General features: G+C 58.2%; 3 protein-coding genes across 3 annotated transcripts; all 3 read right to left on the reverse strand.

Annotated features, from left to right (window-relative positions):
* Positions 1-53: 53 nt before the first annotated feature.
* SCP_0802820 (Ribosome biogenesis protein) lies at positions 54-3844 on the reverse strand (the record flags this gene model as incomplete). Its single annotated transcript, XM_027760872.1, has 10 exons — positions 54-497; positions 551-796; positions 852-1148; positions 1206-1343; positions 1399-1780; positions 1839-2485; positions 2570-2689; positions 2750-2864; positions 2917-3554; positions 3611-3844. The coding sequence occupies 10 exons, from the start codon at positions 3842-3844 to the stop codon at positions 54-56; spliced, it is 3261 nt and encodes a 1086-aa protein (XP_027616673.1).
* Positions 3845-4136: 292 nt separating this feature from the next.
* On the reverse strand, positions 4137-8484 carry SCP_0802830 (Peroxisome biosynthesis protein; the record flags this gene model as incomplete). The annotated part of the gene is made up of 21 exons (XM_027760873.1): positions 4137-4224; positions 4279-4370; positions 4430-4504; positions 4569-4859; positions 4908-5001; positions 5054-5158; positions 5229-5311; positions 5375-5510; positions 5569-5665; positions 5730-5838; positions 5900-6094; positions 6153-6362; positions 6428-6579; positions 6641-6739; positions 6800-6912; positions 6962-7033; positions 7094-7730; positions 7793-7907; positions 7962-8045; positions 8114-8338; positions 8389-8484. The coding sequence occupies 21 exons, from the start codon at positions 8482-8484 to the stop codon at positions 4137-4139; spliced, it is 3168 nt and encodes a 1055-aa protein (XP_027616674.1).
* Positions 8485-8801: 317 nt separating this feature from the next.
* Positions 8802-12649, reverse strand: SCP_0802840 (predicted protein; the record flags this gene model as incomplete). Its single annotated transcript, XM_027760874.1, has 14 exons — positions 8802-9498; positions 9548-9717; positions 9774-10026; positions 10078-10188; positions 10245-10371; positions 10430-10892; positions 10982-11140; positions 11193-11309; positions 11362-11378; positions 11451-11548; positions 11602-11732; positions 11782-11855; positions 12011-12338; positions 12398-12649. The coding sequence occupies 14 exons, from the start codon at positions 12647-12649 to the stop codon at positions 8802-8804; spliced, it is 2997 nt and encodes a 998-aa protein (XP_027616675.1).
* Between the last annotated feature and the right edge of the window lie 72 nt (positions 12650-12721).

The following is a 12721-nucleotide window of genomic DNA, read 5'->3' on the forward strand; positions in this document are numbered from 1 at the left end:
CAATCCCTACGCACGGATGTTCCAGTCGCTAGTGCTGGCGTAAGATCACGGTACTAGATGAAGTCCTCCGGCGCATCTTCGATCATCCGCGCATACTCGTCGTAGCTTGCGAACGTCGGCAGCGCTCTCAGCCGCTTTCTTCTCGCGCTCACTCCGCCCCGCTCGTCCCGCTTTCGCTTCTTAGCAGAGGGTGCGCCAATCCCTGCCCACTCCTCTTCCTCCTCGTCCGCGCCAGAGCTGCCAGAGCCAGCGTCGGACCCGGCGTACTCGATCAGGCCGTCGAGCGGGAGCAGGTCATCAGCGTCTGAGGCTTCTGCCAGCGAGTCGCCAGTGTCATCGTCTTCTTCCTGTGAGTTTGCGGGTGATTGGGCCGCGAAGTCCTCGTCGGCATCACCATCGCTATCGGAGTCGTCGAGCCCCAACGGAACGTCGTCGCTGGCATCCATAAGCTCGTCATCGTCGTCCTGCAGCTCCGCGGGCATGCTTGCTTTCATGGCCTACGGTGTAAAGTGTAACGATAAGCGAGCCTTGTGGTGGTAGATAAGCTCACCTTCCAGATCTCCGCCTCCTCTTTGTCCTCGTCGCTCTCAGCATGCTCGTTAGCTTCGAGACCATCTTCGTTCACGCTCGCAGCCTTGGGCTCATCGTCGCTCTGACTTTCCTCCTCCTCATCCTCGTCCGCGCCCACATCGTCATCCGTTCCGGAAGCGTCCCCGCGGGCCTTGCGCTTCCCGACCTTGGCCGCCATCTGCGCCTCCTTCTCCCGTTTTCGAGTGAAGAACTTGTGGAAGAACAGCTGCCGCGGGTGGTCCATCAGCGCCCGACACGCACCCGTACACAACGCAACGCACCTCGTCTACAGGGACGGCCTCCGGTCTCCTCTTCCAAAAGCGCTCTTCGTTCACCTGCCTTTGAGCGACCTCGCCCTTGACGAGCGAGACGCCCCCAGCGCGGTCTGACCTGGCGGCGGGCTGCATAGCGCTGGCGCCCTTCGTCTTCGGCTTCTTCGGGTTTTTATACACGAAGCGGTCGAGGAAGTGGGTGAGCGTGTTGAGCGCGAGGTCGGGCGTCGCCGTCAATGGTTGGGAAGCGAGCAGCTGGCGCGCGTGCAGGGATATCGCCGGGTGGTAGTGGTGCAGGAGTGGGAGCTACGGGGCTGTCAGTGCTGCTGCTATGGTAAGAGAACCGAGACGTTTCGAACATACAAGTTCATACATGGGCGATGCGGACGCGTGCGCAAACTGCGGGTCGCGTTTGTGTGGGTCGTACTTCTCCGGCTCGGTGCCTCGCTTCGGCACTGGCGTGCCCAGAAGGCTTTTCAGCCCGGGAGTCGTGTTGAACAACTGGCGGGAGGTGAATGAACATCATCGCGTGTTTTCTATCAAAAAATGCACTCACCTCACCGAGGAGGTACAGCCCTCCAGCAATAAATTCAGGTCCACCACCGCTGCCTCCGATGCCTGTCGCAAGCACCTGCACGAAGCGGCGCACAAAAGCCTTGACGCGCTCACTGTTGGTGTCCGATTTGAGGGCCTTGAAGAGAAGGTTCAGATACATGGCCTCCTTGTTGGACTCGACCAGTCGCGGATCAACGAGCGAGGCATAAAGAGTGCGGTAGAAGCGGTCCGTGAGGGCCGTGGTGAAGGAAGACTCGTGTTGGGACGCGGATGGTGGGGCGAAGGAGGAGCATACGTGGAAGATGAGGAGGAGGGCCTGGAGGGAGATATTGAATGTGGCGGTGTGCGTAATAAGGAAGAGCGTGTCGATGTGCTCCTTGAGCCTGCAGTGTAATGGGGAGGTCAGCATCGATCGACGTCGAAGCATGTGCGTCCGCTCACACTTCGTCCACATCCGCCCGCGCGAAAGGCAGAGCGCGGTTGACGCCGGTGAGAACAGCGCCGACCATGCGCGAGCTCGCGTCCTCCACCTCCGCAAAACCTGCTTCTCCTCGGACCTCCTTGGCCCTCGCCTTCCCGTTACCTTTACCTTTAACTTTCCCAGCTGTCGACTTCGCGCCGTCGTCTCCCTGTACAATCTCCCTGTCCCTTTCACCGCCCGCAGGCCCGCGCCCCGTGCCCAGGATCTCGTGGAACATCTCAAAGTACATCCCGATCAGCGTCCGTGCCACCCCCCGGTCATGCTCCCCCGGAGTGAGCACGATCTGGTTTAACGTGACCGCGGCGTAGTACCACGCGTGTGTGTTCCAGCGCTCCGCCAGCGGCGCGGGGGTCACGTCCTTCGCCTTTCCCTTCTTTTCCTTCCCCTGCGCGCCCCCGCCCTTCGGCTCATCATCATCAAACCGGATGTGCGTATGCACCTTCTCGACCAGCGCGCCTGCCTGTGCCACGGCGGATGTCGAGGCCGCGGGGCGGAAGATGAGCGCTTTGACCTCGCGCACGACTACTGCCTTCATGTTCGGGTGGGCCTGCAGAAGCTGCAGGAGGTGATACGACGCGCGCGAGCAGATCGCCTTGTCTGTGTCGCCCTAGGAATGGGGATACAGTGAGTGCGGACCGCTAATATCGAAGTGACACGGAAAATGGGACGTGGGAGGGAAGATGGGACATACAAGCTTGTTCACAAGCAAGCGAAGCAGGTTCTGCTCCTGCTCGGGCTTCTCCCGGAGGAGGGTCGCGATGAACGCGAGCGATTGTGTGCGCACGTAGTTGAGAGGATCAAGTGAGTACGTCTTGTACCAGTTTAATTAGTTATTTTCATTACTATACGTCCACAACACGAGCTTACGCACCTCGAGAATCTGCAGGATGGAGAAGAAGTACTTCTTCAGCCAGTCCTCAAAGTACCACATCATGAGGTACGAGTCGGTTGCGGACGGATGGAGGAGCGGCTGATCACGAAAATATCTGAGAACAACCATGTATTAAAAAAATAGTCCGTGAATACAGTGTGACCCACCTCAGCTTCCGTCCGGGCGCGCCTCCGCCGACCCACCAATCGACGACACACCGCACCGCCTTCAAGCCCTCCTCTCGCCCGCCCTTCCCTCTGCCGCGCTCCGCGAGCCCCCGCAGCGTCTCAAGAGCCTTCGCGTTGTGCACCGGGCTCGCCTGCACGAGTAGAGTCAGCGCGCTCAGCCGGTCAGAGAGCGTACCGCGTGCGAGGATGTTCTGCATAAAGTGTGCATCGCCTGTGGACGTGGTGGACGCCTGGTACACCGCCGCGTCCTGCGCGAGGAGGTCGGAAGCCCGCGCAGTTCGCTCCGCGATCTGAGCGGCAGTCGGGGTGGGGTGGGCAGTCGGAGGAGGGGGAAGCGGAGGGAGGGCGTCGTACCAGAGCGCAACTGGTTCGACGATGAAGTTAGCCTTCTTCGCCGAGGAGGATGGTGGGAATGGGACAGGGAGGGGCAGCGGTACGGAGGGCTGATCCCCGCTCTTTACTGTAGCCTGCTTGCGCCTCCTCTCGTTCCCCCGGTCGCGCTGCTTTCCGTCCTTTTTGGACTGCCTGTCGGGCACTGCAGGCTCGTCGTGGGTTGGGGCCTTGCCATTCAGTTTGGCGCTCTTGAGGAAGGACGAGACATCGTTGATCAAGTTAGGCTGAGAACATATCGCGCCCGTCAGTCAGTGTGCGCAGAGTCTCGGATGATACACACGTCTTCCGTCTGTGGGCCGGTCACAAGCTCGATCGTGTCCTCGTCCCTGCTCTTTTCATGGCGGGCGTCCGTCGGTTTCTCGCCGCGGGTTTTTGAGTCGGCCAGTGATGCACGTCGGGCAGGACGCTGGGCGTGCTTTGGTGGTTGCTTGCTGCCTTTTGATCTCTGAGGAGCAGAGGGTGCTGTGGGTTTACCGCGGACAGTCTTGGATTTGACGGTACGGATGCGTGCCATGTTTATTGAGGGGTGGGCTGTCCAACGGGCACTGTGTTGTGAGAGGAGACCGTTCCTACAGCAGTCAATGTCCCAGTCAATCCAAGGTCAATCAACGGATTCAAGTCAAGGTCCCAAGAATTTTGAGCAACACGTGACGCGCGCGACACGACGCGTCTCATCGCGCGCGACGCGCCGCGGCAGCGTCCCTGCTCAATCACAACCACAAGCTGTGCATTATGCAATAACAGACTAACTCCGGGAAACAGTCGTATGCCTGCTCATCCTAAATCCCACCCGTAGACCTCGAGTACTACATCAACGACACCCGATGTCCCACCCCGCCCGCGTCCGGTGGAACGGGAAGCTCCCCGCTCCTATCAGACACAAATGCTCGATATCTATGCAGAGAAAAAATTAGCTTAGCGGAAGATGCTTTGGACGGCGCCTCTCACATGTGGTCCAACCGCAGCCGCTCTTCCGGAAGGACCGACGGGCGCATCGTCTTCAGAACTCTGCGTAAATGCTCCTCGGAAATCTCGTGCTTCTGTAGGCGAAGCTGCCTCAGCGACACCAGTAACAACAGTCAGGCAGAGAGACACAGACCTTCGGCGCGTCGACCTCCGCCGGGTGGTTCGCGACCCGCTTACCAGTCGCCTGGTTCGACAGTATCCTCCGAAGCTATACACATCATATCGTCACCTTCAGGAGAAGAACAGGCAGTTCCATATCGATGCGCGCTCACCCGCCGCTGAAACGCAGCCTCCTCCGCGCGCGTGACCACTCCCTTCCCGCCGTCCTCTCCGAGCACGCCCAAACGGACGTACTCGATGGCACGCTCCTCCTCCGCAGGACCCGCGCCGCCACTTTGCGCCAGAGATTCCGACGCGGCGATAGTCTCATGTATCACCTCCAGATGAGCGTTATACACGAGAGCCTGTAGGTCCGCGCCCGAGAACCCGTCTGTCTGCGCCGCGAGCGCGTCGAAGTCGACCGAGGGGGCAATCGTGGTCTTGCGTCTGAGCGCCGTCAGGATCTGCATCGTGTTAGCTCCCGACAACACCTCTCTGCGCGCGGGACTCACGTCTTTCCGCTCGGACGCATCCGGCATGTTGCAGAGCAGCGACTTGTCCAAGCGGCCTGGGCGGAGTAGAGCAGAGTCTATGAGATCGGGACGACTGCGGGCCCGTCAGCGCTATCGTGCCCATGCACCCGAATGCCAAGTCGTACCTCGTAGCAGCGAGCACATACACGCCATCGAGCCCCTCAGCACCATCCATCTGCGTCAGCATCTGGTTAACCACACGGTCCGTCACACCCGTGCTATCATGTCCTCTGTTGACATTCACGTTGAGGGAGAACAAGTTAGCACAACAGGATACACTTTGTACGACTCGTAACTTACCGCTTGGGCGCAATTGAGTCGAACTCGTCAAAAAACAGGACGCACGGCTTCGCCGCGCTCGCCCGCTCGAACAGGTCGCGCACCTACAAGGGGCGCCCCGCCCACCTGTCAGGCGCACTCGCAAAGGTAGCAAACGTGTCACGCACAGACTTCTCGCTCGCACCGATGTACTTGTTCAGCAGCTCCGGGCCTTTGATGCTGATAAAGTTCACCCCACACTCCTTCGCGACCGCCGATGCCAGGAGGGTTTTCCCGCACCCAGGATAGCCATACAAGAGTAACCTATCGCGCATTCATTCGGTAAATTATGGCGGAGACAATCCAAGAGCCAGAAACTCACCCAGAGCGCAGACGCAAAGGAGACTGGGCGAATATTGGGCCGTACTTGCTCGGCCACTCCAGCGTCTCACGGAGGATCCGCTTCGTCTCGGCGAGCCCTGCATATGATATCACAGGTGTTAGCATTCCCTTCACTCCTCAAAACGTAAAATCAGACCGGACCTCCGATGTCGGACCATGCGACCTCAGACTTCTGCAACTTCACATCCCGCAGCGACAGCGGAACAAAATCCACCTGTGCCGCAGCAAAATCTCCGGGCACAAGAGTCGTCTGCACACACATAAAACGATCAGACAGTCACACGCCACCGAGGAAACTAGCGTAGACCTACCGCAGCGTTCTCGTCCGCGTCGTTCCTCGACGCCCGGATTGCTGCGCGATGCACTGCACGAGCAACTAGATCCTTGAGGTCAGTCACAGAGTACCCCTCCGTCTGCGTAGCCAATGCCGTGAAATTCAGCGGCACAGAGGGCTCTTCCGTAATGTCTGAGGTCTCCATCCGATCGCGGACCAACCGCCCGATAATCTACCGCCCTTCAGGTAAGCGCGCCGCACAGTTGCCGAGCCACATCGAATGGACGCACGTCTCTCCTAGCATCCTTCCCTGGAGGCTTGAGACCCACCACCTCCTGGAACGCATGGGCCGAGTTCAGCAGCGGGTGCAGAGCGGCTTGTGACTCTGCCGCTGCGAGGAGGACGACGCCGTTCGCGTTCGGAGCTGCAGAGCGCGCAGAGGGTCCGTATATCGCGAGGAAGATCTCTGTGATGTGCCTACTTCGGAAAGAGTCGGCATGCTACACAGGTGCCCAGAAGTCACGCTCAGCTTCCTGTCGCTCGGTACCGACGCGCAAACACGCACTTCGAGCTCAGCACCCATCAGTTTATCCACGTTGTCAAAGACGAGGACCGAGGGTCGGTGCCATGACGCCTTGTCCATCCAGTACTTGAGCAGGGCGCGTACTTTTGTTATGGGTATTTCAGAGTACTTGGCGAAGTCGACATAGTGTATATCTGGGAGTATCCTCAATCAGCTGTATGGCACAAGAACTCGACGAGTAGCGGAAGGTCTGACATGCAAAAGTCTTTGAATCTTCCTGCAGCGACTTTGCGATAGCATGCAGAATGGAAGTTTTCCCCGAGCCGGATCGGCCAGTCACAAGCAAGCCAGGGACTGATGGGGTGCGAATATGAGATACGATAGAAATATAGAAAACATGGTCATTGAGCATACCTCCACGCACCCGTTTGCTGAAGGCATGCAGTGCGAAATTGGTCAAGCAGAACGTAGAACACCGGCTCAGGATATCGTCTACACCGGCCAAACCGTGCTGAGATGGTCTCATTCTGATGAAATGTGAGTCAGAGTCGTTTATATAACGAAATCGATACGGACTTGTACTCCTCTTCGCCCGGAGGATGCGAAGGGGTATCTGGTATATCCCCTTCCTCTCTCAGAAAAGTCACTCTGTGAACACATTAGCAAAAGCCTGACAAATAAGGAGAACGACAGCTCCAGAGCGCTGACCGTACTAGATCCCAATCGTCCACACCGTCAACGATGCCATGGAACACGATGTGTCCTCCGGGGATAGTGACCTCCGGGGACCACACGACGACGACCTCGTCGTTCTGAGCAGGCGATGGCGGCCGCCCATTTACTCCATCTGCATTCGGCACGAGCACGCGAGGGGCAGGGGCAGCGAGTGCAGAGGGGCCATGTCCTGCCTGCTCCTGGGTAGGATCTGCTGGAGGCCGAACGCGCCGCACCACAGCGCGCCAGCTTTTCACCCTCTTCACTGCCTGGGGCTCTTCATCCAAAGACGCCAGGACAGCCCGTGAAACATAGGCGATCGCCACTTCAGAATCAACCGGGGAAGAGGGAGGAAAAATGCGCTGTGGTAGGACACGCAGTGTACGAGTCTGTCGTCTCTTTTTTCCAGCGTCTTTGTGTGGAACGTCGTTGCCCTGTTTGAGCTTCGATACGCCATTGATACCGCCATTGATACCATTCACTTTCGTGCTGCCCGAGCTTCCATTGATAGCAGTGGGACCGCCACGAGAGCCCGACGCACCGGCTTTCCTGCGCAGCTTCGGCGCAATGCTTACTTCGGTGCTGGTTGTAAGCAGGAGAGCCTTTCCGCTTGTAGACGGCTCAAGATAGACTAAAATATGGGACCGATGCATATGATATGAGCTTGAAAATGTTGTCCGAGAATTCACATACCAACGTTCAAACGCACTCTGGTGCGCCCGAGGACCCAGACATCTATCTCCTGGCCAATATTCGCGACACGTACTTGAGAGAGCAGCGTGGATTCAACGTGAGACGCGTGGAGTTCCTAGCGCAGTCTCTAGGGTATGGTGGCAGATGGCTGGCAAGAGCAGAGACTCACGATGATTTCCCAGTCATCAGATGACACGGGCTCAGTCGCAACTGAAGTTGCATAGGATAGGTTATGCAACAGTCCTATCTCGACCTGCATATTGAATTGGAGAAACTCGAGGTCAGAACGGGGAACGACGAAACAAGCGGAATAAAACTGACGATGTCACCCAGCGCGAAGCCTAACCCATCAGCATACTGCGGATCAATCTCTATGGTTTCTAGCCCTCTGTCGCTTGTGTCGCCGGAATTGAAGTGGGCAAGGGAAGACGACGCGGCCATGCCCGTCCAGCCTACATACGCTTCCGTCCTCTTCTTCGCATCGTCAGAAGCCGCTTTCGGGCTCGCTGACGTGAGGGTTAGGTGAACGGCAAGGCCTTGTGGGCGCTACAGTAATTATATCAGCCTGACCGCAGAGACTCGAGCAATGGACTCACGATTCCACGCTCGACTAGAGGGCCGTACAGGGAGATGGGTAGGTTGACCAACGACGAATGCAGGGACACAAAGTGGATGCGGGCACGTCGGGGCATCCGTGAATTAGTAGGCGTACGCAAAGTGCACGAGCTAGTAATACTTAAAATTATGGAGAGACGGTCGGCGTACGTGAGCTTGGGAGACGTGGTCGAGCCAAATACCTTCATTTCCCATTTCGGCCCCGCTACCAAACGCCGTCTCTCAACACGTGATTCTTCTACGTCAATGTCACATGGGCGTGTTACGGACTGACTATCGAAGGAGACTTAATGGTGTGCTGTCAAGCAACGACAGGGTACTCCAGTTCAAGTATTAACGCTAGATTATATCGCAGATACAGGGTATCACCGACACATAAGGGCAGCCCCACACATCACAGCCCAGACAGCCAATGCGTCTCCAGTCTCTGCTCTACCGTCCGCGCATCTCTCCGGCGCACCGTCTCTGTCATGCCCAAGCCGGCCTCTCCCAGGCGCGCCAGCACATTGCCATAAATCTCGCTATGCGTCGGGCCTTGCACGCCTCTCAACGTGACGCCGCCGTCGAGGACCTGCAGCGCCGCGAACGCGACGGGCAGCCCGACGGTGCGGGACATCGCGGACGCCTTGGGCGTGCCGTACGCGACGAGTGAGGACGTGTGCACCTCCTCATGTGTCCCGCCAGCCGCAGGCGATCCGGTGGGACGTGCGATGATTTCGTGTGCCAGGACCACCAGATCGCGCTCGTAAGGCAGATACCGCAACTTGTGCGCCAGGAGGGTCGCAAACAGGTCAATCGGCGCAGCGGGCTTTCCAGGCAGCGGCGGCAGCGCCTCAACGCCGGTTGACCGAGCAGAAGACGGGATCAACGACAGCCACCGCAGCGCGTTGAGTAGTTCGTCCTTTTGAGAGGGGGGCACGATATCTCCAAGTACGGAGAAGAACGAAGCAGAGTCCTTGAGCGGCGTCCCCAGCTTCGCCTCCAGCGACCGTCGAGCGAGTGAGGTCCACCGGTCCACACTGAACGGCGGCGAAGTCTCCAACAGGCCGATGGTCTTGAACATGCTCATGAGGTTGCAGAAGCCCGGGTACCTGATTCAACTATAGCATGATGCGATCTACAACTCGAGGAAAAACATACCGCAACGTGCCTCGGAACAGCGTCCTGATACCTGAGAGGGGCTGCAGGCCATAGACGTCAGCATACGGCAGGCTGTCCCTATTCGCAATCCCCTCAAATTTAAGCACGTTAGAAATCGGTAGGTCAGGTACGAATTCCTGGAGCAGTTCCTCGCCCTCGATCTCCACGACCTATCGCATCATGAATATTGACCGCGGCTCTTCGCAGAGCTCTGGGAATTGCGCACCTTGCCTCTCAGCTTGAACTTCGCATCATTGGAGGCGGCAGTTAAGACGCCCTTGGGGCTCCAGCTGAACTTGTACCCAAGCGGTATATTGTCCGCATGCTCCGGCGCAGGCAAGCCGCCGCAAAACGAAGTGAACGATACGATTTCTTTCTTCTGTGCACGAAGAGAAGAGATGAGTGACATCGCGGAACAATGGTCAATCCCGGGATCAAGACCGATCTCGTTCAGAAGCACAACATCAGCAGACACCGCTCTGCGTATGCTTGGTCAATAACAATCCAGGTACAAAACAGGGCCAAAATACCGTTCACGCAGCGCTCTCATTGCAGGAGAGATATACGACGCCGTCACGAGATGTTTCCGCTGATGGATACACAACTCCGCAACCGCCGGGTGGAACGGCACAGGCAACAAGCTTCAGCACACCCATCAGCATCACAGCAAAAATCAGACACGCAGACAGAAGCGGACCTGATAACAACGTCTGCCTTCCCGATCAACTCTCGCATCTTGTCCGTGTCCTTCATGTCGATCAGCACAGGGTCCGCATTCGGATACGGCGCAGTCTGGCGCTCAGCCTCCACCAGCGAATTGCTAGCTGCAAACGAACCCATTCAGGCTCATCGCACGCCATAGCATGAAGCACAGCTGCTTACCCACGAGCAGCTGAACATCCGGCCGCTTACAGATCTCCTCGATCGCCGGCCCAGCAACCATCCCGCTCCCAAGCATCAGCACCTTCTTCTTCGGCTGCCCCAAGCTCTCCGGTTTGGCACCCGCGGTCCCAGCGCTCCACACCTTCATCGGCTGCTCTAACCACGCAAACTCTCCCGCAAGCCTGCCGCCCTGTGCGACCGTCGCCCTCCTCAGCGCCTCTCTCCGTGCGTGCTCCCGCTCGTCCTGCTTCTGCCCGCCCGGACGCGTCTGGCGGACGAGCGCACGGAGGTACGGCAGGAGCACGCTGGAGAAATGCTGCGACGCCTCGAGCGGTAGTGCGGTGGGGAGGATGTCGACGGCCATCATCGTGACCGGCGGCAGGTGCGCAGGGAGCGTGCTCGGGCGGGTGGCGAAGAACGGCGCGGAGAGCGTCGAGTGGCGCGGGAGGAACTCGAGGCCGCCCTGTACAAAGAACAGAAACATTAGCGTCGGGATTGGTGTCAGTGCTAGTAACGTCACAGCAGATGGCCCCTCCAGGCGGTCGGACTGACCTCCACGTCGCAGCTGATATCGCCGACACACGCGAATCGGCCCATCCCGATCTGCTGCGCCTTCTCCAGTGTCGTCGTGAGCTGCTCGTTAGTCATAAGTCTTGGGAACGACGGTGCCCACCCTGCGCCGTGCAAGAGCAGGGACAGGTATGGGGCGATCTATAGCAGAACGTTGTAATGTAAGTTCAACATCTGGAACAAGATGACACACCTTCGTATGGAAAACAGATTCATATTCCTGCGGGTTCGCATAATACCGAGCACGGTCGTAGGGCCGCCCGTCGCGCTGCACGAAGTAGTCCGCAGGGAGCGCATGGACGACGTAGATCTGGTCGCACAGCGTGAGCAACCGGGACTCAAAGCACTTTCTACCATCCTACCTTCCTGAGATCCGTGCCTATTAAGCAGTGTCAGTTGGAAACAGCCAAGTAAGCACGCCAACGAATGCCCGCGTCCAAGTTGAACTCACCTGGATCACTAACTAGAGCGGGCAAGTCTTCAACTTCGACCCGCTGGATGGGAAGCTCCTTCAGGATATCCAAGACACCATCAGCAACTTTTCCCGCTCTGTGCATATTGTTCATGAGACGATTGATGGGCATGCAGGGAAGATTACTCACCCTGTGACGCCGAGCACAATGGGACCCAAGCACTTCGGGGTTCCTTCAGCCGCAATACGCGCGCCGACGACATCCCTCAGAGTACCGCGGATCGAGGCCAGGGACGGATGCGTATGTGGACGAGGAGTGTACTGTCATATATTCAGACTTGGAAGACAGGTCTATGACATGCAGACTCACGAGGAATGGGCTGGCGACACCGAGCTCGAGATGTGCATGTGCGAGAGCATTCAGGGACTCCAGTGTACCGGCGACTGTCAGTCCGCATTAGTACTCACAACTACTCGAGAAGATTATTTGAGGCGTCCCGGCGACTCCTCGGGAATTTCAGAGTTCTCAGTGTAGCATCATCGACGTGTTTTTCTACCCTGAACGCGCTTTTTCGAGTAGTACATGAGCGTACACTTACCACCAGCGAACCAACCAAATCCAACAGTCCTCTTCCCATCCTCGCCAGTAAGTAGCTCATAGTCGATGAGTGTCGGAAGCAGCTCTGGACGAGGGGCAGCCGCGTCTCCGACAACAGACGGACAGACAAACTTGGATAGCAGCTCCATGTTGTACATCTGACCCTTATGGGTATGGGAGAACATGATGTGCGTGCGGGGCTGGAGCGGAGCACCAGGCGCGACGGACGGCGCAGGCAGCGCGTCTGTGAGGACCTCCGGGAGAGGAGTTTCCTTGATGCCGAGGATGATGTGCGCGGGGGCGAGCGTGGGGTGCGGTCTCGCGCCGGCCTGTGGGGCGCTGGGCGTCAGTCTCACTTGGCGTCGTACGATGGGGTGAGCGGACGCACCTTGACGAATTCGTTTATACCCCAGACGCGCCTGTTGCAGTCCTGCACGAGGACGTCGACGCCGTCGTTGTGGACGAGGTCGTGGACGGCGTCCGGGGTGAGCGGACACCTGCGTTCCCATATACGCAGGGGGTCTTCGCGTCGAATGCCGATGGTAAGCCTGGCAGCGTTGGGGGCGGTGGCATGGTACGAGCGCGACGAACAGCGCCGCGGGCGCGCGAGAGAGAAGGGAGCACGTCGAAGAATGGCCATGGGTGGTGGTGGTGGTCAAGAGGAGAATTGGGCGCTCAGTGGATTGAGCCTCTGAAATGGTCGGGTGTCAAT

Source organism: Sparassis crispa, assembly GCF_003851025.1.
Source record: "Sparassis crispa DNA, contig_000007F, whole genome shotgun sequence".
Lineage (NCBI taxonomy): Eukaryota > Fungi > Basidiomycota > Agaricomycetes > Polyporales > Sparassidaceae > Sparassis > Sparassis crispa.